The sequence below is a fragment of the Emys orbicularis genome, chromosome 3, assembly GCF_028017835.1.
Source record: "Emys orbicularis isolate rEmyOrb1 chromosome 3, rEmyOrb1.hap1, whole genome shotgun sequence".
NCBI lineage: Eukaryota > Metazoa > Chordata > Testudines > Emydidae > Emys > Emys orbicularis.
In genome coordinates this window covers 189,307,161-189,334,646 of record NC_088685.1, presented here as the reverse complement: position 1 = coordinate 189,334,646, position 27,486 = coordinate 189,307,161, and the positions used below count along the sequence as shown (strand labels likewise).

The following is a 27,486-nucleotide window of genomic DNA, read 5'->3' as shown; positions in this document are numbered from 1 at the left end:
GATTATTCACCTGGTGATTTGGTTTGGGCCAAGATGGAAGGGTACCCCTGGTGGCCATGTCTTGTATACAACCACCCAACTGAAGGAACTCTAGTCAGAGCGAAAGGAAAATCCTCTCGTGTACATGTACAATTTTTTGATGACAGCCCAACAAGGGGCTGGGTTAGCATTAAATACTTAAAGCCATATAAAGGTAAGAGGTGTAACTTAAATATTTGAAAAGGGAACTGGAGAGAGGCAGTTTGGTCTAAAGGAATAAACACTTCTGCTGACGTTCCTGTGTAGGGAAAATTCCGTTTCCCATTGAACGGAAACTCTTTGCTTTAAAGGGCTTTAAACAAAAAAAATGGGTTTGTCCTTTTTTGCTTATTCCGGATATAGAAAGTATATATTTTGTAAAAAATTTTCTGTTTGTTTTTATTACCCTAGAAATATCAGGAATGTCAAGCCTGGTCTTTCCTGATTTTGCTGGGGGACCTTGGGATGTCTCAAGGATTGCTCTTTGTCTGAGAACAATAGACTAGATGTAGGATTAGACACACATTGATTAAATAATTCTGGTGATCCTTAAGATTTTGGCTGGTTTAGCTAAGTACAGCTTTGATTTCTTCTAAATTCATACATTATATTAAAGTTTTATGGTAATATTAGAAATTACAGAACAGATTAAATTATAGTGTTTATATTGTTTCAAAGATTGAATATAACTAGGGCTGTCGATTAATTGCAGTTAACTCGTGATTAACTCAAAAATTAATCGTGATTAATCACAGTTTTAATCGCACTGTTAAACAATAGAATACCAATTTAAATTTATTAAATATTTCGGATGTTTGTCTACATTTTCATGAGTACTGTATTCTTTGTTGTAATTAAAATCAAAGTGTATATTTTTATTACAAATATTTGCACTGTAAAAATGATAAAAGAAATAGTACTTTTCAATTCACCTCATACAAGTACAGGCAGTCCTTGACTTTACAACGTTCGACTTAGGACGAACAGCACTTAGGACGGCTCTGAATTGACACCCTGATTCGACTTATGACCACTGGTTTTGACTTTGACATTGTGTCCTGCAATGGAGTGGATTGGGGTTCCTATTACAACGTTTCGACTTATGACGCAATTTTCAGGAACCAATTGTGTTGTAAGTCTGAGGATATCCTGTACTGTAGTGCAATCTCTTTGTTGTGAAAGTGCAACTTACAAATGCAGTGGTTTTTTTGTGTTTTGTTACATAACTGCACTCAAAAACAAAACCATATAAAACATCAGAGGCCACTCAGTCCTACTTCTTGTTCAGCCAATCGCTAAGACAAACAAGTTTGTTTACATTTACAGGAGATAATGCTGCCCGCTTCTTCTTCTTTACAGTGTCACCAGAAAGTGAGAACAGGCATTTGCATGGCACTTTTGTAGCTAGCATTGCAAGGTATTAGAGTGACCAAATAGAAAGTGTGAAAAATTGGGATGGGGGTGGGTGGTAATAGGCGCCTATATAAGAAAAAGCCCTGAATATCGGAACTGTCCCTATAAAATCGAGAGATCTGGTCACCCTACAAGGTATCTACATGCCAGATATGCTAAACATTTGTATGCCCCTTCATGCTTCGGCCACCATTCCAGAGGACATGCTTCCATGCAGATGACACTTGTTTAAAAAAATGCGTTAATTAAATTGTGACTGAACTCTTTGTGGGAGAATTGTATGTCCCCTTCTCTGTTTTACCCACATCTGGCATGTAAATATATTGCAACGTTGGTTACAACAGTGCCATGAGAACACCTGTTCTCACTTTCAGGTGACATTGTGAACAAGAAGCAGGCAGCATTATCTCCTGCAAAACGTAAACAAACTTGTTTGAGCGATTGGCTGAACAAGAAATACGATTGAGTGGAGTTGTAGGCTCTAAAGTTTGCATTCAAAAATAAAACCAAATTAGTTATTTTTTGTATATAGTTCTACATTTGTAAGTTCAACTTTCATGATAAAGAGATTGCACTACAATACTTGTATTAGGTGAATTGAAAGACTTATTTTTTACAGTGCAAATATTTGTAATAAAAAAATAAAGTGAGCACTGTACACTTTGTATTCTGTGTTGTAATTGAAATCAGTATATTTGAAAATGTAGAAAACATCCAAAATATTTAAATAAATGGTATTCTATTGTTTAATTGCATGATTAATTTGTTTATAATTTATTTTTTATAATTTTATTTTAAAAGCTGTTAACTACTTACCTTATTGTGCTCCCATCTGCATATAAATTGAAAAATGCTAATATATTTTCTAACTCTGTATTTGACTCTTGAATTTATTTTCTACGGGAAGATATATTAAAAATTACATACAGAAGATGTAGATGCATTTCACGCCAACAATTATATGTTAAATAATTGGCCATTTTTCATTTATTTTTTTTTATAATGGGTGTATAAACTTCAGGGAGGTGCAATGTAGTTGAGTGTGCATGAATGGAAAGTCATAACTACTGATATCTGTACCTGAGAGGTAAATATGAATTAAGTTCCTGCTTTGAATAATTAAGCAACTGTCCAAGTTCTGAATTGTTTCACTGACTTAGCACAACCAATTCCCATAGTCTGTAACTCGCATATTAATCTTGACTGGAAAACTGATAAAGGACTTGTACCAAGGACTGTTAGTTTTATACTGATATCAAAATTACATAGTCAAAATAGGTTAGAGTAAATCACTGCTGTCCATAAGGTTTATTGTGACAAGATATAGATTTGTTGATTCTTGATAAAGTGTTAGTATGTTATATTTAGGACTGTCAAGCGATTAAAAAATTAATCGTGATTAATTGCAGTGTTAATAATAGAATACCATTAATTTAAATATTTTTGGATGTTTTCTACATTTTCAAATATATTGATTTCAATTACAACACAGAATACAAAGAGTACGGTGCTCACTTTATATTTTTTTGATTACAAGTATTTTCACTGTTTAAAGGAAAAAAAAAAAAAAGTATTTTTAAATTAACCTAATAAAAGTACTGTAGTGCAATCTCTTTATCATGAAAGTTGAACTTACAAATGTAAAACTATGTACAAAAATAAACTGCATTCAAAAATAAAACAATGTAAAATTTTAGAGCCTGCAAGTCCACTCAGTCCTACTTCTTGTTCAGCCAATCGCTCAGACAAACAAGTTTGTTTATATTTGCAGGAGATAATGCTGCCCGCTTCTTTGGCCTTGGCTACACTTGCGAGTTACAGCGCTGTAAAGCTGCCCACAGCGCTGTAACTCACTGACCGGCTACACTGGCAAGGCACGTACAGCGCTGTATTTCCCTGGGTACACCGCTGCAGGTACTCCACCTCCCCGAGAAGCATAAGAGATACAGCGGAGTGGCTACGACTCTCCCCTGTGAGTGTGTACCAGGAATCAACCTGCAGTGCTGTACTGATCACCTTGTCAAGTGGCCAATCCTCTCCATTGTTGTGACCGGCTGCAGGAATGCGGAAGTGCCGGTTTCAAAGCTCGTACCACAGAGAAAAAGCAAACAGTTTGCTGTTTGCTTTGAGTGAGTGAGTGAATGAATGAGCAGGGTGCCGGGAGTTCGGAACTTGCAAAATAGAGTGCTGACACGCTCCAAAAAGCACACACTCTCTCCCCCCACACTCCCTGTCACACTTCACCCCACCCTCCCCGTTTCGAAAAGCACATTGCAGGCACATGAATGCTGGGATAGCTGCCCATAATGCACCGCTCCCAACACAGCTGCAAATGTTGCAAGTGTGGCCACGCCACTGCGCTGTCAGCTGTCAGTGTGGACAGACTGCAGCGCTTTCCCTACTCCGCTGTACGAAGACAGGTTTACCTCACAGCACTGTACAGCTGCAAGTGTAGCCAAGCCCTTTGTTACAATGTCACCTGAAAGTGAGAACAGGTGTTCTCATGGCACTGTTGTAGCCAGCGTTGCAAGATATTTACATGCCAGGTGTGCTAAAGATTCATATGTTCCTTCATGCTTCAACCACCATTCCAGAGGACATGCATCCATGCTGATGACAGGTTCTGCTTGATAACAGTCCAAAGCAGTGCGGACCGACGCGTGGTCATTTTCATCATCGGAGTCAGATGCCACCAGCAGAAGGTTGATTTTCTTTTTTAGTGGTTCGGGTTCTGTAGTTTCCGCATTGGAGTATTTCTCTTTTCAGACTTCTGAAAGCATGCTCCACACGTCATCCCTCTCAGATTTTAGAAGGCACTTCAGATTCTTAAACCTTGGGTTGAGAGCTGTAGCATCTTTAGAAATCTTACATTGGTACTTTCTTTGCATTTTGTCAAATATCTGCAGAGAAAGTGTTCTTAAAATGAACAAGATGTGCTGAGTCATCATCTGAGACTACTATAACAGGAAATATATGGCAGAATGCGGGTAAAATAGAGCCGGAGACATACAATTCTCCCCCAAGGAGTTCAGTCACAAACAAATTAATGCATTATTTTTTTTTAATGAGTGTCATCTGCATGGAAGCATGTCATCTAGAATGGTGGCAGAAGCATGAAGGAGCATATGAATGTTTAGCATATCTGGCATGTAGATACCTTGCAATGCTGGCTACAAAAGTCCCATGTGAATGCCTGTTCTCACTTTCTGGTGACATTGTAAATAATAGGTGGGCAGCATTATCTCCCGTAAATGTAAACAAACTTGTTTGTCTTAGCGATTGGCTGAACGAGAAGTCTGACTGAGTGGACTTGTAGGCTCTAAAGTTTTACATTGTTTTGTTTTTTGCGTACTCCCCCGGATGTTCCTCTATGCCCCTGTAGGGGTGTGTGCCCCACAGTTTGGGGACCTCTGTTCTAATTGAAAAGCCAATGGGTAGAAGCTGGATTACTAACTTCAACCAGAGTTCTTTAAAGTGATCCACAGAAAGGGCATAAGGTTCTATTTGAGTAGGTCCCGTTCCCAGATCATAGTCTCAATTTGAGCTCTCATGCTGCCAGTGTAAAATGTTGTCGTTTTTCAACCATGATGGTTACTGTCAGATATAGAATTTAATTGTAAATGCTAAATCCAGAAAATAGTTTTCTTATAATTGGATAAATGTTCAGACCAAGACTAATCAGTTGTAGAAATGTGAGACTCATCCAGCGTTCTTGCACTAGGTACACATTTTACTGGACAGATATACAAACTAATTCTCTTAGGCAAGTCTTGCCCCCACTACTTCATGCTGAACAAATAAGTTTACATGTTTAAAATCAGTCAGATGGAATAATCTCACATTGAACTTGTCATATTGGACTTGTGATTCAAAAATGCTGGATGAGACTAGTGGTCTGAACATAATTTATTTAAATGCGGAGAGTGAGCATCTACAGTGATGACTGGCCTCAGGCTAGACTTTGCTTCAGGTTCTGACCTATTATTTGCATGTTTTGTAGGCTCAGCGGTTAGGGAAACGCTGAGGGGAGGTATGTTTTACAGTTCAAAGCCTGAAATTAAAAGAGCAATGGAAATGGCAGATGATGCTATGCGCAAAGATAAAACTAAGCGGCTTGAACTGGCAGTGTGCAATGAACCTTCAGATACTGAAGATGAGGAAGAGATGGAGGTAACTTTTTTTCTGTTTTCTGTGATCTCATTGCAGAGATGGTGTTAGAACTGGGAAAAAGAGCCCACATTTGTTATGTTGTCATCTTATCCTTTCCTTTCTCAATAACCTCTTTAGTTGTCTGAATCAGGAGTAATCCAAAAATAATTTGGGTTCTAATGAAACCTGTTAATAGCTGAAGAGATCTACAATCATGGACCATGCAGTGCCTGTATTTGATAATCTGAAAAGGGATCTAGCCAAGAGGTTCTCAAACTGTGGTCCGCGAGCTCCATTCAGGTGGTCCGTGGATAGTTCCCTCTAAGGTGCGCGCCTGGGCGGCTGCACATGAAAAAATGAAGGGCCACCCACCTAATTAATGAAGCCACGCAGGTATGGCTCCACTAATTAGGTGCCTGGACCCTGGAGCATACGCACATTTAAGGTGAGGTCGTGGCCTTGGGGGGAATAGGGGGTAGGGGGAAGTGGGGTGAGAAGAGGGGGTGGGGGGAATTTGGGGTGTGCAGGGCTGCAGCGGCCAGAGAAAGAGGCGACTTTCCCCAGCTCCAGGGCTGTGGCTGCTGGGGAGAGACCCCTTTCCCCCCCCCCTCCTTCCCAGCCTCAGCTCTGTGGCTGCTGTGGTGGTGGAGAGCCCCTCCTCCCCCACTTCCTAGCCCCAACTCGGGGGCTGCTGCGGCAGGGGAGAGAGGGCACATCCATTGCATTAGAAAGGTCAGACTACTGATATTTGTGTGCTGTTATTTGTAGAACAAAAAAAGTTTTAGTTTTTTTTTATATAGCGCTTTTATCCAAAGCACTTTACAATAGTTAGCTAATGTTACAAACAACATTTGGAAAGATCATTAAGTGGTCTGCCAAGACCCTCAGCAATTTTCAAGTGGTCTGCAGGAAAAAAAAAGTTTAAGAACCACTGATCTAGCCTATAATTATTCCTGGCTATTTTAGCTGTTGAAGTGTAATTTATTAGTGCAGTCCACTTGTAGCACATCAGGTGGCATTAATAGTAAATACAAATGAGCAGTCAGAGGTAAATCAAAATTCCACTACAATGTGCATCTTGTAAGGGGTTTTGATTGAGCTCTGAATTTTCAATAACTGAAAACTTGGTGAGAATAAAATTGGGTTTAATGTTCAATGTTTGTGTGGGAGAGGGCAGACAAAAGTACATCTGATCACAAACTAGGGTCAAGATTTAAAAAAGGAAGGGGGTGTTTAAAATCAGGCACTTAAACATGAATTTCAGAAGCTAACTACAAACATTCATTTTTTGCAAATTTTGACTTAGACTTCTAATCATAGCCAATACAGTAGCTACGTACTCAGCACAAGATATAGACATGCATCACTAGATTGTTAAAGCAACAGCGTCAACAGTTTCACTTATGTTGCAGTTAACTGGAAAGAATAAAGGAAATGGGTTACCTAGGGAGGCTGTGGGATCCCTGACCTTTAAGAACAGGTTAGATAAACAGATGTCAGGGAGTGTCCAAGTATACTTATACCCTGCCATGCTGAGGCAGGATTATCTACGCTGCAGCGGAAAAGTGTAATTTCCAGTCTGAGTAAGACAGACCTGTGATAGCTCAGCTTGAGCTAGTATGCTAACAATAGCAGTGCCACCATCAGTGCTGCTAGCTGCCTGGGGAGAGGGGTCAGGTGGGTTTGGAATGTGGTGGCTAGCCCAGGCTGCCATCAGTGCTGCAACATCCACACTATGTTTAGCACGCTATCTCAACCTGAGCTAGCGTGACCCTGTCTACTTGTGCTGGAAATCTTAGCTGCAGTGTAGACATAACTTTGAGGTCACTTTCAGCTCTGTTTTTGTGATTCTAAAAAGTTTTACTTTAGTTTTTGTTTTGGGTGTTTTGACAGCACTTTGATCTGTTTCACGTTTCTCTTGCTTTGTGTGATTCAGACAGCAACAGGGAAGAAAAAGTCTTAAAACATAGTGAAAATCAAAATTGGCAAGGGAACTATTGAGCAGGTGGTATTCCTGAAACTACTTCTATTTCAATGTTTTGAAATTGACTAGGTTTTTAAGAGGGTGTCCACTTTAATATTAATTTTGCAGAGGCTTCTAGGAAATGGTACTAACCATCTTAAACTTGTCATAGCTATTATTAATTGATGTGTGACTGTCTAAATTTGCTGATTCACTAAGATCCAGTGTGCTATTTGGTATGCTGACTGGTGAATTTTATATTCTTAAACTGCAATTGGATTGCACAGCTTCAAGCAGCCTCCATGTGTGGGAAGATCCCACCTTGCAGCTGGACTGCTAAAATGAAAGCCAAGCAGGGAGTACCCCTGGCCAGTTGGGGCTGTGGGGGAAGGGAACTGGTTCAGATCTTTACTCCTCCATCACTATTTCTGTGCAACTGCTAAGCAGTAGCTGAATGTGCTAAGCAGGGTTATGTTTCTCTTCTGAGTGGCTACAATTACATTATTTAGTCTGAAGCCATTGAAAGTAGGTCCAGTCTGATGACTCAGCTATGCCCTTTTCCCTCAGTTAATACATTTAAGCTTGTTCTATCTTTTCAGTGTCATAAGTCTACCAGTTCTGTCTGTCTTACGTATTTGTATAGCCCCCATCATAGGATCTGATTGTCTCACAGTCCTTTATGTATTTATCCTTACACCACCTCTGTGAGGTAGGGAAGTGCCGTAACACCAATTTTACAGATGGGGAAACAGAGGCAGAGAGATTGTGATTTACCCAAGATCACAAGTCTGTAGCGGAGCAGGGAATCGAACCAGAGGCCTGGGCTGGTACCCTAACCACTGAACTGGATCATTCTTCTTCTCATTTCTCCATAGTTGTTTTTAAAAAATGGAATAAACAAGAACTAGATTTCTAATTGTGATTGATCCTTAAATATATAGGCAGGAGAAAGGCAAGGTCTTGGAGAGATCAAATTCATCAGTTTTTATTGGTTCTGCCTGTATTTATGCAGGGCTTTGCGTAAGTCCCTACAGAGATCATTGTATAATTTTGACTATATAATCTGGGATTGAAGGCCTTTTGAGCATGAAACTTCATTAATTTGTTGTTGATGCAAAAGTACAAGAGTCCAGTATACTCCATAGAAAATCAGATTGTATCAGCTTAGTTTGGCATCTCTTAATACTATAAAAAGATTCATTTAAAGAAATTATTTAATTCTATCTTCTCCTATTAATACCAAAAAGATGGTCAAAATGGAAAATGTTTTGTCAAATGAGAACCAAAAAATGCTGCCATGGCTAAAAGATAGAGTAAAAAAGTGGTTAGAGGCAAAAAGGCATCCTTTTAAAAACTGGACATTAGCTTCTATTGAGGAGAATAGAAAGACACAAAAACTCTGGTAAATCAAGCGTAAAAGTTTAATTAGGCAGGCCAAAAAAGAATTTGAAGAGCAACTAGCAAAAGACTTGAAAACTAACAATTTTTTTTTTTAAGTACATCAGAAGCAGGAAGCTTGCCAAACAGTGCGGCCACTGGATGATCAAGGTATGAAGGGAGCACTCACAGAAGACAAGGCCATTGTAGAGAAGTTAATTCACTGCAGAGGATAAAGGGGAGATCCCCACACCCAAGGCTTCTTTTAGGTGACAAATCTGAGGAACGGTCCCAGATTGTCACTGGAGGTGGTTTGGAACATGTCTGATAAAGTAAACAGTAATAAGTCACCAGGATCAGATGGTATTAACCCAAGAGTTCTGAAGGAACTCAAATATGAAATTGCAGAACTACTAACTGGTATGTAACCTACCACTTAAATCAGACTCTGTACCAGATGACTGGATGATAACTAGTATAACACCCATTTAAAAAAATGTCTCCAGAGGCGATTCTGGCAATTACAAGCCGATAAGCCTAACTTCAGTACCAAGCAAATTGTTTGAAAGTATAGTAAAGAACAGAATTATCAGAGACACAGATAAACCTGATATGTGGGGGAAGAGTCAACACTGCTTTTGTAAAGGGAAATCATGCCTCACCTGTCTATTAATATTCTTTGAGGGTGTCAACAAGCATATGGACAAACGTGATCCAGTCGATATAGGGTGTTTGGATTTTCAGAAAGCCTTTGAGAAGGTCCCATATCAAAGGCTCTTAAGCAAAGTAAGCAGCCATGGGATGAGAGGGAAGGTCCTCTCGTGGTTCAGTAACTGGTTCGAAGACAGGAAACAAAAGTAGAGGTAAAAAGCGGCTGTCCCCCAAAGATCTGTCCTGGGACCAGTGCTGTTCACCATATTCATAAATGATCTGGAAAAGGGAGTAAAGAGGGAGGTGGCAAAATGTGCATACTATACAAAATTACTTAGGATAGTTAAGTCCAAAGCTGACTGCTCAGAGTTACAAAGGGCTCTCACAAAACTGAGTGAACAAAATGGCAGACGAAATTCAGTGTTGATAAATGCAAAGCAATGCACATTGGAAAATATAATCCCAACTATACATTCAAAATGATGGGGGTCTAAACTAGCTGTTATCACTCAATAAAGATCTTAGAGTCATCATGGATAGGAAAACGTCTACTCAGTGTGCAGTAGCAGTCAAAAAAGCTAACAGAACCATTAGGAAAAGGATAGATAATAAAACGCCGCTATATACATCCATGATACACCCGCACCTTGAATAGTGCATGTGGTGCTGGTTGCCCCATCTCAAAAAAGATGTATTAGAATTGGAAAAAATAGAGAAGGGCAACAAAAACAATTAATGGTATGGAACAGCTTCCATATGAGGAAAAATTAAAAAGACTGGCACTGTTCAGCTTGGAAACAAAATGACAAAGGGGTGATAAGACAGAGGTCTATAAAATCATGAATGGTGTGGATGGAGAAAGTGACTAGGGAGGTGGTATTTAACCCTTCACATAACCCAAGAAGCGAGAGTCACCTAATGAAATTAACAGGCAGCAGGTTTAAAACAAAAGGAAGTACTTCACACAACGTACAATCAATCTGTTGAACTACCTGCCAGGGGATGTTGTGAAGGTCAAAAGCATAAGTGAGTTAAGCAAATTCATGGTGGATCGGTTTATCAATGGCTATTAGCCAAGATGGTCAGGGATGCAACCTTATGCTCTGGGTGTCCCTAGGCTCCTGAATTCCAAATGTTGGGACTGGACGACAGAATGGATCACTTGATAATTGCCCTCTTCTGTTTTATCCTTGTAGCTGATCAAGCAATTTGCCTTTTGCTTTCTAACAGGTTAGTGAAAGTGCTTCGGGCAACAGTGAAGATTATGATAGTGAGGAGGAGGAGAAAAAAAAAAAGCTGCTGGCAAGCAAGTGGAGAAGTGGTGGGAAAGCCAAAAAACGAAGAGTGGTGGACTCTGACAGTGATAATGAAGGTTCAGATGAAGAGTTTAAGCCAGATGCTAAAGATGAAGCAAGCAGCGATGAAGCAAGCAGTGGAATGGGCGAAGGTGAATCTGCCAGTTCTGAGACAGACACAAAGCTGGATGTAGATAGTCCTGTGAAAGTCCCTTCTAAACGAAAGAGAGAAACTGACCGCAAACCTGCTAAAAGGAATAGCTTGGAAAATGACCTTTCTGAAGCACCCAAAAGAGCAGTAACTGTTTCATTAGAAACCAAGTCAAGGCTGACCTCTTTTGCAGCGCCTGAAAACTTTGAGTCTCAGCCAAATGTTAGCAGTTCTACTATATGGGAACATGATAAACTTGAATGGCTTCAGGAAGGGAAAAAGAGAGATGGATGTAGAAGAAGACAAAGTGATCCTCATTATGACCCATGTACCCTCCATGTGCCAGAGGACTACCTTAACAAGTGTACCCCAGGAATGCGGAAGTGGTGGCAGCTAAAGTCTCAGAACTTTGATGCTGTAATCTTCTACAAAGTTGGGAAGTTCTATGAGTTGTATCATATGGATGCAGTCACTGGTGTAAATGAACTGGGACTGATATTTATGAAAGGTATTTGGGCCCATTCAGGTTTTCCAGAAATTGCATTTGGCAGATTCTCTGATGTTCTGGTACAGAAGGGTTACAAAGTAGTCCGGGTTGAGCAGACCGAGACTCCTGAAATGATGGAGGCACGCTGCAGATCCCTGGCCCACCCAACAAAGTTTGATAGGGTTGTACGCAGAGAAATATGCAGGATAATTACCAAAGGGACACAGACCTACAGTGTTCTGGATGGAGACCCTTCTGAAAACCTTAATAAATACCTTCTCAGTGTAAAAGAAAAAGTTGAAGACTCTTCTGGCCACCACCGTGCATATGGTGTCTGTTTTGTTGACACATCAGTAGGAAAATTTTATGTGGGCCAATTTCCAGATGACCGCCACTGCTCAAGGTTTAGAACTTTGGTGGCACACTACACTCCTGTGCAGATCCTGTTTGAGAAAGGAAATCTGTCTGCAGACACACACAAGATATTAAAAGGCTCACTTTCTTCTTCCATGCAAGAAGGCTTGATCTCTGGCTCCCAGTTCTGGAATGCATCTAAAACACTGAAAACTCTAATTGAAGAAGGCTACTTTGAGGATAAGCAGAACGTTGATAATCTGTTTATTCTGCCTCCTGTGATCAAATCCATGACCTCAGAAAGTGACTCTCTGGGTCTTACTCCTGGTGAAAACTGTGAGTTAGCTTTGTCTGCTCTCGGTGGATGTGTCTTCTACCTCAAGAAATGCCTTATTGACCAGGAGCTCTTATCTCGGGCAAACTTTGAAGAGTATGTTCCTGTGGACACTGATGTTGCCAAAGCTAAAGGATCAAGCAGTTTCTTTGCTAAAACTAATCAGCGGATGGTGCTGGATGGGGTGACGCTAGCGAACTTGGAAATCCTGCAGAATGGAACTACTGGCACCATAGAAGGCACATTACTGGAAAGGATTGACATTTGTTGTACCCCTTTTGGAAAGCGACTCCTGAAACAGTGGATATGTGCGCCCCTCTGTAATCCCCACGCTATCAATGATCGTTTGGATGCAGTTGAAGATCTTCTGGCAGTTCCTGATAAAATGTTTGAAGTTAGTGAACTTCTGAAGAAACTTCCAGACCTTGAAAGGCTCCTGAGCAAAATTCACAGTATTGGATCACCACTTAAAAGTGAGACTCATCCAGACAACAGAGCTATCTTTTATGAAGAAACCAGATACAGCAAAAAAAAAATCACTGACTTCTTGTCTGCGCTGGAAGGATTTAAAGTAATGCTTGAGACCATAGGGATTATGGAAGAAATTGCTGCTGATTTCAAATCTAAAATACTTAAGCAGTTAGTCACCCTGAAGTCTAAAAATCCAGAGGGTTGTTTCCCAGACCTGAGTACAGAACTTAAAAGATGGGATACTGCTTTTGACCATAATGAGGCTCGAAAGACTGGAGTGATTACTCCGAAGGCTGGGTTTGACCCCGATTATGATAAAGCACTAAAGGATATTATAGACATTGAAGAGAATCTTCGGGAGTATTTGGATAAACAACGCAAACGGCTTGGATTCAAAGCCATGCTGTACTGGGGAGCAGGCAAAAACCGCTACCAAATGGAAATCCCAGAAAATGCAATATCTCACAATTTGCCTGAGGAATATGAATTGAAGTCCACCAGAAAGGGTTATAAACGTTACTGGACCAAGGAGATAGAGAAGATGCTGGCGGAGATGGTCAATGCCGAAGAACGGAGAGATGCAGCGCTGAAAGACTGTATGAGGAGACTGTTCCACAATTTTGATAAAAATAGCAAAGACTGGCAAACAGCAGTGGAATGCTTTGCTGTATTAGGTAAGTTGTGTATTTTTTTTTTAATTGCTTATCAAGTTAACAAAAACATTCTGTTATCTGATAGTACTGAGAACCCAGAAATCTGGTGTGGACAAGCTAAAACTGCTGAGGGGCAGCTGCTAACCTGCTCTTAAAAATCCCGAGTGCAGTGTTAGACCAGTGCATTTGACCTCGGCATGAAAATGAGAAGTAGCCACCTGCCTTTTTTTCTCAACTGCGACTAAACAGCAGCAATGAATCACCGGGCCCTGCTGTTTTACAAGTTCCTTCTTCCCATATTGCACTTGGAAGTGTGCATTGCCAGTTATGTCCAAGTTCAATATAAATGGTCAGTCAGCAAATTTAGGAATCTTAAGTGCAGATCAGCTGCTTGTATGTTTTAATCACTCCTTGAGAACAAACATTACTGTGCAAAAAATTCCTAATGAAAGTACATAGACCTTTTAATGGGTTCAGATTTTATCGTGGAAGTAAAACTCGAGCCAGGAAAGGCTCAACAATCCTTCTCCTTAGCTGTTTTATTGTAGGAAGCCAACTACCTTTTACTCCTGAATGACTTAAACCACCACCTACCTTCCTTACTTCCTCTTCTCTCTTGAAAAGGAGGGTTGGGGGTTGGAAGATAGGCCAGTAATCCTCAAACTTGCTGTTAACTCTTCTCCCAGAAATTATTTGCTGTGTTCACCTTCCACATCTGCAGAACTAGAAGTACTGCTGTGCCTATTGGGAGTGCTCTGTTAGCATGGAGCACTCTGGGATATCTTTGCTCTGGAGAGAAATAAAGCATAGTGTTCATGGTCCCACTGCTGTGGGAAAGGGAGGGCAGGCAGGCCAGTAATATCATCTGGGACTGGGTGGTTTGGAAGAAGGGTCCAGCCAGCCACACCCTGAACACGAAACAGTTGGTCTCTTCCCAGAAGATGCTGAGGCAGATAAAGCTGCAAGGCAGTTGGGTCTAAATGTTTAAAATGTGGGTGCCTAGTCACCAAAATCCTTTTTTAGGACACCTAAAATACATGGCTTGATGCATACGGATACTAGGGACCAATAATTCTTCTTGGGATGTGGTCCTGGCTCAGCTGTCCCTTGCCAAAAAGTAGGATTCTCTCATGTGGGGCAATGGAAAGCTTAGGACAGGTTTTCGTTTAAGTAGTACACAGTTGTGACCATGCATTGAAGTTAGAGCCATGGCAACTCCAGCTGTGAGATGCATTAGACTGAAATAACATTGATTTGATTGTGTCCATCTCTGATAGGACAACAGACTTTTAGTATTTTAAAACTTTATTCTAATAAATTTCAAGCAATAACTGAACCTTGTGGTGAGTCCCTTTTTGCCATGAAGTAATTCATTGTTGTAGAAGCCATTTTTCTTCCTAGTTTTCTGTCAGAACTCAGGGGAAAGCTAGTGCAAGATGCACTAAATACAAATATATATTGCTTGTGTACTTGAGTTTTTGCCTTCTAACCAAAGCACAAGGCAGATGTTGAAGGCTTATATTTAAAGTGCTGTCCAGTGGAGGAAATTACTTATGACCAAATAAAATCAATTGGGTGGGAAATATAAAATCTTTACATATAGTCTCCACTTCAGAAAGCGTGAGTGCTACTAATGTATTAAAGGTTCGGCAAGGGTAATCTCCTCAGGAGAGGGAAGGATCATCTTGTTCTTCAAGTGATTGCTCATATCTATTCCAATTAGGTGTGTGCGTGCCATGTGCACAGTCGTCGGAAAGTTTTTCCCCTAGCAGCACCCGTTGGGTCAGCTGTAGAGCCCCTGGCAGTGGTGCCACCATGGCGGTGAATATATGATCCTGCTGACCCAGCACTTCCTCAGTTCCTTCTTACTGCCAGTGACGGTCGTTGGAATTGTGGGGGCTTGCTCTTACAAGTGCTCTTGTAGTTCTCCTAGCATAATTTCAGAGTTGTAATAGTTTATAGTTTGTTAGTAGGATAGGAGTGGGGGTGCTCCTTTCCTGTTTCCCCTGGGGACTCGGGGCACGTCCTGCCTCAGTCCCAAGGATTCAAACCCTGCAGATCCTGCCATGAGCCCATGCCAACGGGTGACCCCCATGACTCTTGTCTCAAGACACCAAACGGACCGCTGCATGATCTACAAGGGGTTTTGTCCCAGGACGAAGAAGATATGGAACTTTTGCCTAAAACAGCCCCTGATGGAGGTGGCTCTTTGTCCCCAGCCAGCCTCGGGCGGGCAGGATCCGGTGCTGAGCTCCTCTATGCGGAGTGCTCTGGCCTCTGTACGTGAAGTGGTACCAAGGAAGGACTCTGGGCCGGCGCTCCCCAACACTGCAGCCGTCAGAGGCGACGCGGCACTGCTTCCACTCCCGGTGTTACAGAAACGGCACCGAAAGTCGGACAGGGGTGCTTGCCTGTGCCGAGGATGGCCACCTTGGAAAGAGCCACTGGTGTGTATCCCGGAGAGGAGCACCCAGCGCTGGTGACCCAGGAGATGGCACCATCGACTTTGGCCTCACAAGGGGGGGCCGTCGAGTCCAGGAGAGTCCATGAGCACCGGCCAGGAGTGTGAGGTGGAGGACATAGAGTTGCCGTCCATCCGGGACACCATTGAGACCGCGAGGGACTTCACCACAGTCCCCGGCTGTTTGGGATAAGCCTCCGGTACTGCAGCGCACGGCACCGTCTAGAAGCAAGCCCGCGATGCTGATGCGGAGATTGCCTCGATGATTTCTGACTACATGTTTGCGGCACCGTTCCCTGGCACCAACCAGACGGCACCATGCCCCATCATGGCGCCGCACCCGGCACAATTCGATGTCGTGGCACCGCTCCCCAACCTCCCAGCACTGATCCCTGGCACAGCTCTCATTGGCACCGCCCTGGCCTTTGCGTTCCAGGGCCTGGAAGCATCCTACCTCCCAGGTTCCGAGAACGAGCTGGCCGACTACCTCAGCAGATCCTTCCACAACCATGAGTGGTCCAGCCGTCTGGACGTGATACACAGAGTTTTCCAGAGGTGGGGAGTTTCCCAGATCGACCTCTTTGCCGCACAAGGCAACAGGAAATGTCCGCGAATCATAGTCCAAGCTCTCTTGCGGACGCATTTCTCCTCCCCGGATGGAACATCTGCTGTACGTGTTCCCGCTCCTCCACAAGGTCCTGCTCAAGAGCTGCAGAGATAAGGTGGCGATCATACTGGTGGCGCCGGCGTGGCCTTGCCAACACTGGTACCACGCTACTGAGCTGTTGGTGGACACCCCTATTACATTGCCCCTGGTCCTAGACCTGGTTACCCAGGACCATGGTTGCCTTCACCACCCCGACCTCCATGGCTTTGAAGCTTCATGGCTAAACCCCATGGAACTCATGTGCTCCAAGCAGGTTAGGAAGGTCCAGCTTGGTAGCAGGAAACCCTCACCCAAGGCTGCCTACCTGGCCAAGTGGAAAAGGTTCACAATCTGGTGCACTCAGAGCCGCACACCCCCAATACAGGCACCCATATCGCTTATCCTGGAATACTTGCTGCACTTAATCTTAGAATATCAGGGTTGGAAGGGACCTCAGGAGGTCATCTAGTCCAACCCCCTGCTCAAAGCAGGACCAATCCCCAGACTGATTTTTGCCCCAGATCCCTAAATGGCCCCCTCAAGGATTGAACTCTCAACCCTGGGTTTAGCAGGCCAATGCTCAAACCATTGAGCTATCCCTCCCCCATCCGTCTTCGGGTGCCACTGCACATTTCTCCCGATGACTGACTGACTACACACACACACACATACACACACCTCTCTCTCTCTCTCTCTGATTGGAATTGATATGAGCAACACATCTCTAAGAACAACAGTTACGAGAAGGTGAGTAATTTTTTTTTTTTTTTTTGGGTATGTGCACAATCAGAAATCCAGGAATGGGGGATAATTACAATTAATTGGAATTTTTCTAACTTTTGTAGATGTCTTGATGTGCCTCGCTAACTATAGTCAAGAAGGTGATGGACCATTCTGCCGACCTGTAATTCTACTGCCAGAACAGAATACTCCACCCTTCTTGGAGCTTAAAGGTTCACGCCATCCATGCATTACAAAAACATTTTTCGGGGATGATTTTATTCCTAATGATATTGTAATAGGTTCCAAGAATGAAGATGAAGACAGCAATAGTGAAGCCTACTGTGTTTTAGTAACTGGCCCAAACATGGGTGGCAAATCTACGCTAATGAGACAGGTGACTATGAAATATGGTTACTTAAAATATCTTTTGTTCCAGGGCACTAAAGAACATTACATCAAGGAATTATTAAATGCACTATTGAAATCTCAAGGTTGGAGTGTAGTCACAGCTTGACAGCACACAGCAACATGTCAGCAGTTTGGGCTGTAAAGTGAAAAATACTCTGTGGTTGAAAATACAGCAAGTATTTACATAAGAAGGATGTAACCTACCAATAAGAATGTAGAGAAACAAGACACATACTCTTGTTCTCAGGAAGTGGCAGAGGTTCTTTAATAAATGCAGTTGGGCTCAGGACTTCATTTCATTGGATAGAGGGTGCTTCTCATAACACACTACCTCTGTTGGCATAATGGGATATTGATTCAATATGCAGTTTGGAGTTAGGTGGGGGAGGGAGTACTGAATTGTCAACACCAATTCCTGTAGTCTTTTGTTTTTTCAAAGATATCTGTCCAATTATTAGCTAGGTTCAGTCCTACTTAGCCTGACGTCTGACACTCTTGTAGTCCTAGCTGGTGTATGATGTAATGTAGTGCCTATGGGCCCAGGAGAGGGGGAAGATGTACTTTGATTCCTTCGTTCTTGCTGTGGAACTAAATCACCAAGTGAAGCATGTGGGAGGAGAAAAGTTGGACAGTAGTATGCTTTTTCTTTTTGTTCTGCAGGCTGGCCTTTTGGCAATAATGGCTCAGTTGGGATGCTATGTACCTGCTGAAGCTTGCAGGCTTACTCCTATTGACAGAGTATTTACAAGACTAGGTGCCTCAGACAAAATTATGTCAGGTGAGTTCCTAAAATTGTACAAATGTAGAACTGAGTAGGTGGGTAAAAGTACTTGAGTAGATTCAAATCGTTCACTGGGTGGTTTTCTAGACATTTGGGTACAATTCTAAACCCTTGCTAGTGGATCAAGTCTGAGGCTGAAGCTGTGTATGTCATCCTGTATTAAAAGGGCCAGCCAGTTGCAGTTCTTCACTTACCTGTCTCCTGGGGGAGAGTGAACCCTGAGGTGTGGCTTTCAGGGCAGAAACAGGACCTCAGTTGTGTCTGGGTATTCCACATGCTTGTCTATTATGTCTGATGGGAGACCAGGATAACTCTCTTGATTACCCTTGAAATTGGAGTCCACATTGGGAGACAAATTTTGAGGTAGCTTTCTGGAAGTTAATCAGCTGATGGCAGGTCTCCTTAGAATACCCTTTTTCAAGTACTTTAGAACAGAGAAAGTCAGCTACTACTTAGACTTTTGTGGTATAAGGCTCTGTTATAGGAACATCATCTGCCTCCCAAATATCCAAAACAGTGTGGCTTAGGTCAGGGCTGCTTTCCAGGTTCTTGATGTCAAAATGCATCAAGAACTCTGAGTCCACATCACTCAAGAGAATGTAGAAAAGTAGAGCTCATAGATTTCTTGGAATATTTTATCTTAGCCATCTATTTAGGGAAAAAGAAGGAAGCCAGTGTGGAAGAGGTTGATTGCATGGTAGCTGACTGTAGGGCAGAGGTATAAGTGTCAGGGAGGTGGAGACATGAGGACTTACGGATTCATAAGCATATACAGTAACTCCTCACTTAATGACCTAGTTGTTCTTGAAAAATGCAACTTTAAGCAAAACTATGTTAAGCAAATTCAGTTTCCCCATAAGAATTAATGTAAACAGGGGGGCTTAGGTTCCAGGGAATTTTTTTTCCACCAGACAAAAGACATTATATACATACACAGTATAAGTTTAACATTATTTAAAACACTTTAATACTGGACTCACCAATGATGATTGTGAAGCTTAGTTGGGGCAGGGGACTCTGCTCCATCTGCCAGGGGCTTGCTATATTATATTCACTCACTCACTCTATCTTGGGCTGGATTTTTAGCTCTACAACGTTCCATTTTTATTTCTGTTAATGAAAAGTTCTTGCAAAAATGTCCTCCACATCTGTATAAAGATGTGGTCTAGAGAAATCATGGCATGTAACACTGGTCTTTCCTTAATCGGCCACACATCTTAGAATACCACATACACACATGGAATTAATGCATACAGTAGTCATCTGAGAAGCAATATTGAATACTGCATGAGAGCTCGTTTTGGAAATATAACTGTCAAGATCAGCATCATTTAAACATATCAGTAGGAGGAGAGAGAACAGCTTTATGGCAGTCAGTGGAAGGAGAATTGATAGCAGGACTGAAGAGTTACTTGAAAGAAGCAGCAAGTGTTCAAAATTCCTCAGGATAATTCTGCTGTGTCTCCAAAAACTTCCTCCTTGTCAAAGTTTTATTGAAACCTGAGAAGAGTTACTGGTTAAATTAAATACATCTATGGGATTTCCCCCCAGCTGGGGAAAGTTAAGTTCATATTTGGTTTAATTTGACCATTTAAAAATAACTGCTGCAAAGTCTGCTGTCTTGCATGTATGGAACTTTGTGTTTTCTGTTCAGAATTCTACTCAGGTGAGTCCCATTGAGAAAAGGGCCTTGCATTTTGTGATATGTAAAGATCTGAAATATGTTACTTCTGCTTGTATTGTGTTTGTAGAAATAGTAGAAATTTCAAGCCTAGTTTTCTCTTACTTCATTAGAGAATCTCTGGGACGTTTGAATTTTATTGTCTTAAATTGAAATCTGTAACAAAGGCCTTATTTTCCAAAAATGTTAGTAAATGGAGTTAAATAGGTTTTTGAAACAACATTTAACAGTCTAATATCCCCTTCCCCATCATTTTCTCAATGTTCATTGGTTCTTGTCACCATTTCACTAGTTTACCAGTTATTCTTCTACCAGAGAAAGAACTTCGTTTTTTTCCTGCTTGCTTTTTTACATTAAGACTAGTGTACAAACAGGGTTGTTTTTTTAGTATTGCCAGTTTTCACTGTTATGCTTGTTCCCCTACCTGACAGTCTGAATCTCTTTTTTTTTTTAAGCTCAGCTTTTTCCTAGTGAGATTCTCTTGCTAAATCTCTCTGGTCACAGACTAAACTGAAACTTCCAGCAAGCTAATAAATGTTGTATTGTTGAACTGTATGCTGTACATGCCTGCCTTTGCAAAACTTCTATATGCTTTGAATGAAGCTTTGTTTTTGTCCTTTTTAGGAGAGAGTACCTTTTTTGTTGAGCTGAGTGAGACTTCCAGCATACTCCGGCATGCAACAGAGCATTCCCTTGTGCTTGTGGATGAACTAGGTATTCAGGCTCTTTTAATAAGTATGGGGAATAAACAGGGAAAACTGGAAGTATTAGTACATACGCTAAATTATGACTTAGTTGACATCAGAGTTTGTGGATAAATCTCATGACTGGAATATTGGTATAGAGGGGCATAGCTTGTTCAGGAATCCAGATGGGGAAAAAAGAGGTGGTGTTGCATTATTTATCAAGAATACATATCACTTGTTTTGAGGTCCAGAAGGAGGTGAGAATAGACCAGTTAAAAGTCTGACCGGGGGTTAAAAAAAAAAGGATGCTATCATGGTAGAGGGTCTACTGTAGACTACCAAATCAAGACTAGGAGGAAGAGGCATTTCTAGAACAAATAGCCAAGTCTTGTGTTTTGGATATTTATGGGGGACTTTAACTACATCTGTTGCAAAATTAATATAGCAGCACACACATTTCAAGAACTTATTGGGGACATTTTGTTCCAGAAAGTGGAGGAAATAACTGGGGGGATAACCATTTTAGACTTGATTCTGACCAGCAAGGGAAGAATTGGTTGCAAATCTGAGATGGTAATAAATACATCAGGAGTAAGAGAAAGATGAAGGAAAACTTAGGTCCTCTCCTTAGAGAGGAAGAGCTAATAACTGTTGACAAAGACCGATTTGTTCAAGTCTATTTTGTTTGTCTTCATGAAAAAGGTTAATGGTGACCACATACTCAACACAATTAGTATTAACAGTGGGGAAGAAACACAAGCCAAAATATATAAAGAACAGGTTAGAGTATTTAGATAAATTAGATGTATTCAAGTCAGGAGAGCCTGGTGATATTCATCATAGGTGGTACTTTGAGGAACTAGCTGAAGCAATCTTGGAACCCTTAGCACTTTTCTTTAAGAACTCCTGGAGGACAAGTGAGGTCTCAGACTGGAAAAGGGCAAAAATCTTTATATCTTTAAAAAAGGGAACAAAGAGAACCTGGGAAATTATAGACCAGTCAGACTAACTTTGATATCTGGAAAGCTACTGGAACTAATTATAAAATAATTTGTCAGCACCTAGAGGATAATAGGTTATAAGGAATAGCCAGCATGGATTTGTCAAGAACAAAGCAAGCCAAACCAATCTAATTTCCTTTGACAGCATTACAGGTGGGGAAGCTGTAGACGTGATATATCTTGATTGTAGTAAGAACACTAGGGAAATGTGACTAGATTGAATTATCATAGAGGGTACACTTTTGGTTGAAAGGCTGTACTCAGTGTTGTTAATGGTTTGCTGTCAAACTGGGAAGATGTATCTAGTGAAGACCCACAGGGGTCAGTCCTGGGTTGAGTATTAATTCAGTATTTTCATTAATGACTTTTGAGAGAAGAGTATGCTTATGAAATTTGCAGATGACACCAATTTGAGAAGGGTTGCTAGCACTTTAGATGACAGAGTTGATTGACTTTGACAATTTAGAGAATTGGTATGAAATCAACAAGGTAAAATTCATTAAAGACACGTGCAAAGCACTACACTTAGGAAGGAAAACTCAAATGTCCAATTACAAAATGGGAAATAACTGGCTATGTGATAGTACAGCTGAAAAGGATTTTGGGGTTAGTGGATCACAAACTGAATGAGTCAACAGTGGGATACAATGGGGGAAAAAAAGGCTAATATTCTGGAGTTAATTAATAGGAGTGTTTATATTGAAGACGTGAGGTAATTCTCCCACTGTACTCCATACTGGTGAGGCTTCAGCTGGAGTCTAGAAGAGAAAACAAAAATGATGCCAAGTTTAGAAAACTTGGCCTATGAGAGAAGGTTAGGAAAACTCAGCTTGCTTAGTCTTGAGAAAAGACAACTGAGGGACCTGATAAGTCTTCAGCTCTGTTAAGAGGACAGTGATCAATTGTTCTACATGTCCACTGAAGGTAGGACAAGTAGTAGTGGGCTTATTCTGCAGCAAGAGAGATTTTTAGAAAGATTTTTTTGAATATCTAACTTAAGTATAAGGATAGATAAATTCTAGAATAAGCTTCCAAGAGAGGTTGTGCTATAAATTCCACTGTAGTTGTTTTGCACTAACTTCCCTGAGTAGACAAGCTGTTAGTAATTTAGGGGGCTCTATTTCAATAACATGTACAATAACTTGAATCTGGCTTAAGTTATCTCTTTAAATGCTGGGTTGAACTCGTATTTTGCTTAGTGTCTAGAAACGCAAGTTAGTTCCACTTTGGATGTGTGAAGGATTTTCTTCTTCTCTTGCAGGTAGAGGCACAGCTACTTTTGATGGCACAGCTATAGCAAGTGCAGTTGTTAGAGAACTTGCAGAAAATATAAAGTGTCGCACGCTTTTTTCCACACACTATTATTCATTAGTAGAGGACTATTCACACAGTGCTGCTGTGCGACTGGGCCATATGGTATGTACAAACTGTTGAACTTCAAGGGTGTCCTGAAAGAAGGAAATGTTCTATGTACACTAATCTAAAAGTATTGGATAAACTGCTTTTATGATTATTTTTTTTTTATTTTTTTTTATTTTTTTTTTTTTAGGCATGTATGGTTGAAAATGAGAGTGAAGATCCAAGCCAGGAAACTATTACATTCCTCTATAAATTCATTAGAGGAGCTTGTCCTAAAAGCTATGGTTTCAATGCAGCAAGGCTTGCTAATATTCCAGAGGAAGTTATTCAGAAAGGTCACAGAAAAGCACGAGACTTTGAGAAAGTTACACTTTCACTGAGACTGTTTAGGTAAGTTATTTCCTGAATTTATTAAAAAAAAAACACCCCAAAAACTCAGGTGCTGTGCTATGTAGAGAGGGGTTAAGTGGCTATGCTGGAGCACAACAGAAGGGGGGAGGGAGGAAGAAAAGTTTTCCTCTTGGCTCCTAGGGGGAGCTAGACATTTTCTCAGGGTTCACCTATGTTATTTTTAGAAGTATGCCTTGGCTACATGTTAGGTGCTACATGACTTCAGAGAAACAGTAATACGTTTAAAATCATAAGTCTATCCTTTAAAAATTCATATGAAACCCATCAAGTGTCTGAATAAAAGAGTAATAAAATACATCCTTAGACATTAAAAAACCACTTCTTCAAAAATAGACTAATTAAATTAAGTGGTAAAACTGAAGGCAAAGGAGGGTTAGCCCCTTATTTTGATTAATTGCCTGCCAGAAAAACTCATGATCCATCCTTAAAAAGGTGGAGACTGATTTACCTAGAAAACATATTACTTAGTGAAGAACTTACTAGACCTCTTTTACTAAACATAAATGTTACTTAGCAATGTGGACTAATTTTTCCCCCCCCTTTAGGCACCTTTGCCTGGTGGCTGAGAATGCAGCAGGAGATAAAGCTGTTCCTAAACTGATGACTGTAATCAATAATCTGTAAGATACAGTAACAAGTATTAGAGTGGTGTTTTTCTCGCAAAGATGGTATGCAGACAACATTATGATCTAATAAACTTTATTTTTTAAAAATGACCATTTTTCCATTTTCTTTCCTAGGAAATTAAACCCTTTTAATTCTTACCTACCCTCTACATAATGGTTATTGAATACTCCACAATATATTAAGTCTAGATGTTATGGTACATGCATACACTTTCAGGCTGTTGATTACCCACTGTCACCAATACACATAAATGGAAAAAAGCTATGAAACTGTATTGAGCTGTATATATACTTGTCTCAGCTTCATTATAGCAGGAAATTGCTGTGATTTCCCGCTGTTGATATAGGTAATGTCCAGACTGTTCAAAAAAAAACTATGAACAGAGTAAAATACAAGCTTGTTCTGAGGAGACTTTCTAATGTGTACTTTAAAACATAGTAAAACTTTCATTCACAAAACTTAGTTACATGAGTACATTGTTTTATAGTGCATTATTTATGCTAGGAAGTCTCATTAAAACACTTGCTTTTTGTTAGGGTGATTTGAGGACAGACTATTGCTGGGGCAGGGAAGGAGATTATTTTAACTTTTTCAAAGGATACCAGAAAAATTGCTGGATATAATTTAAGATTAGTGTTTTCTCTTTCATAGAAAGAACGTACATACTGGGACATGAGTACAGTTACAGCAAGTCTAGGTGTGCTAACAAAACAGGACACATTCAAGTACAATAAGATTTTTTTGCTTGAAATTAAAAACAAACTACATGAGTAAAGCATTTAAAATCATATTTTTCAATCTGAGTAAATGTTAAAAAAAAATCAAAAGAAATGCAGAAGTGCTAGCTCACATTTTACCATGTTACAAAAGCAATTGGTACCCATGTCCATAACAGCAGCAACAAAGAATGCTGCTTGTCTACAGAATAGTACTACTGCAAATTGGACTGCATTTCAATGCTACTTGTAAAAACACCAGCTTTTCAGAAGTTGGTATCTGTACAAAATTGCAGCTTATTTTCTTCACTTCTGTCCCTTCAAGAGTCTTTGTTTACACAGTAATGCTAAAACGCCCAGTTCTGTTATCCTGAGTCAACATATTGCCACTTTCTTTTTGGTAGGTTGAGCTCCATAGTGTCAACACCTTACACATCCATTTTTAATACAGTCTCTTTCTGCAGAAATGGGCAAGTATAATTTCCTCCAAAAAAAAGTTTAACAGTTATGATATTAGAACGGCAGGACTTTTTTTTCTGAAAGGAATTTAGTTGTGCTGCAATGTATTAGATTCTATAGGTGGAGCAGAGTCATATAGTGTATCTGTATCATGTGTAGGCTCTCCAGCTAGCGTACAGGGATTAGACAGTGTTCCAGCACCACAGTCACAGAAAAACCTAGAAGAAAAAAATTATCTTCAGTAGGAGAATTAAACTTGCTTTAAGTCTGAATGGTAAAACTGCTCAGCCAAAGTAGTCATTCTTGTTAACATACCTATCGTGTCTAATAAATTCTACATCATGTCCTTGATGGCACTTCTTAATGCAGTTCACACATATGGCATTACGATCTGTGGTGTTACAAGTGTGACATCTAAAGTAAAATGGAGCACATTAGGCATGATTTGAAAATGGACAGGTGCTTACAGGCACATCTGTAATTGGCAATGTTACGCACATAAAAATATCAACCTCCTTGTAGAAGTAATGTTGTTCTTAATAAAAAAACAATCATTTTTATATTACATCTGAGTACTCAACTTGCAGATTCTAGAAAATAGATGTAAGTTGGTTCATCATTTACACTACACAGCTTTCTATTTAATCACTTATATGCTAGAGGGATGCTAGGTGAGGGAGATTACTATTTTTTCTTACCTTTCATGACCTACAACTGTTTATAAATTTGTTACCTGTAGAAGTCATGCATTGGGTAGCTGGTGTAACTTGATATCTTATATAGACACTGGCCTCTACTGACAGCCTTTTCTATGGCATCTTGATTGTTCATTATTTTGTTATCTGTAATAAAAGGATAAACTATCAGATAATTAGAACATTCCTTTTAGGTCTCTCTCCCCCCATGGAATACTCCTGGGGGAATTCTTCTGCACACGGTATTTTCAAATTCTGCATTTGTCAAAATAACAATATAATCACACCAGTTTCAATTACATTTATTTCAAAATACCTGTCGGCAAGTATGCCTGTAACAGTACAGACAACAAAAAAGATTAAGGAAATGTTTTTTGACAAACAGATTCCTTACCAGACATATTAATACAGAACTTTGAGTAATAATTTATTTACCCTACCCCCTCCCTTGAGCCTGCTGTGCCCTCACTCCTCCCCCTCTCCCCAGAGCCTCCTGCACTCCACGAAACAGTTGACAGGAGGTGCTGATCAGCGGGGCTGCCAGTGGGGGGGCGGAGCTGATGGGGGGCTGCTGACGTATTACTGTGGCTCTTCGGCAATATACATTGGTAATTCTGGCTCCTTCTCAGGCTCAGGTTGGCCAACCCTGGATTAACTGATGAAGTTGTCAATGGAAAAGGCTACAGTCTGCCAGGGAAAATTACAATACAGAACCGTATTTCCTGCACCCCTCAGAAGCAGTGCAAAGGTTTGGGGGAGTCGGGGTAACGGAGGAGCTGAGGGAGAGGCAAGTAATTGCTGGGAAGGAGCCTGGGTGAGAATTTTTGGGTGGGGGGGGGGGGGAAGTACAGAACAAGGTTTTTGGAGGGCAGAGAGGGATTGTTAGGGAACTTTCCCCCATGCAGACCCTAGCTGATCCCTAGCCTCTCCCATTCAGACCGGTACATCTGCCCCTGTCTCCAGGTGTCCCTGCACCCCCATGTGTTCTTTTGGCCCTCCTGTCCCTATGTGTCTCTGTGGCCCCACTCAGCCCCCATGTGGCCCTGCACCTCCACTCCCATTCAGCCCCTACCCCAGTCTGTCCTCCCTCACTAGCCCTTATGAGCCCCTGTCTGACCCCCCAGCAGCCCCATGCTGTCTGCCTGTCTCCCCCTATCTCCTGACCTGGCCTGACTGGCGCTGTGAAGAAGGCAGACACTTTCTCTTTCCTAGCTGGACAGCAGCTGCTGCTCTGTTCTAGTGCCATAGCACCCTCTGATGGGCAAAAGGCGGAACTGCAGCAACTTTCTGGCAGAAGCTTTTTTCTGCGCAAAAAATTAAAAATATGCGCAGCTCATTAATTATGCACAGAATTCCCCTGTGAGTAATGGAACTACAGGAACAGGTTGAGTTCTCCATGTCAGAATTTTAGGCTATAGTTCCAGAGTTTAAGTATTCCTGATAGGTAAACAACTAAGCCATCCCTTCTAGATTCCAGGTCAGGGTTGCTGTCAGATTAGTAGGCCAATTGATAAGG

The 27,486-nt window shown here is 41.0% G+C and overlaps 2 protein-coding genes across 9 annotated transcripts in view; one reads left to right on the top strand and one right to left on the bottom strand.

The window, feature by feature from the left end:
• On the top strand, window positions 1-24,158 carry MSH6 (mutS homolog 6). 7 transcript variants are annotated; one of them, XM_065400457.1, is made up of 10 exons: window positions 1-193; window positions 5,432-5,615; window positions 6,753-6,785; window positions 10,843-11,786; window positions 17,269-17,540; window positions 18,215-18,332; window positions 20,641-20,730; window positions 22,965-23,119; window positions 23,253-23,452; window positions 24,019-24,158. In XM_065400457.1, exons 1-10 carry the CDS (start codon window positions 34-36, stop codon window positions 24,095-24,097), a joined length of 2,235 nt encoding a protein of 744 aa, XP_065256529.1. In that variant the 5' UTR covers window positions 1-33; the 3' UTR covers window positions 24,098-24,158. The 7 variants fall into 7 exon arrangements, with proteins under 7 accessions (XP_065256529.1, XP_065256528.1, XP_065256527.1 ...); XM_065400456.1 differs by having other exon boundaries at window positions 10,843-12,472; window positions 17,268-17,540; XM_065400455.1 differs by having other exon boundaries at window positions 10,843-13,337; window positions 17,446-17,540.
• A 7-nt stretch (window positions 24,159-24,165) lies between these two features.
• FBXO11 (F-box protein 11) overlaps window positions 24,166-27,486 on the bottom strand; it is a 100,704-nt gene continuing 97,383 nt past the window's right edge. For both annotated transcript variants that reach the window (XM_065400459.1, XM_065400460.1), the window contains exons 20-22: window positions 26,009-26,117; window positions 25,591-25,689; window positions 24,166-25,493 (exon numbers count right to left, since the gene is read on the bottom strand). In XM_065400459.1, coding sequence (XP_065256531.1) covers window positions 25,364-25,493; window positions 25,591-25,689; window positions 26,009-26,117 — 338 coding nt within the window. In that variant the 3' untranslated portion in view covers window positions 24,166-25,363. The remainder of the gene's footprint in view (window positions 25,494-25,590; window positions 25,690-26,008; window positions 26,118-27,486) is intronic.

Bases quoted from the DNA above. Each gene is read 5' to 3' on its own strand.
- MSH6 (XM_065400454.1), top strand. From the start codon at position 34: ATGGAAGGGTACCCCTGGTGGCCATGTCTTGTATACAACCACCCAACT. The intron at 17,541-18,214 runs GTGACTATGAAA...TTTGTTCTGCAG, and splicing joins AATCTACGCTAATGAGACAG to GCTGGCCTTTTGGCAATAAT. The intron at 20,731-22,964 runs GTATTCAGGCTC...CTTCTCTTGCAG, and splicing joins TGTGCTTGTGGATGAACTAG to GTAGAGGCACAGCTACTTTT.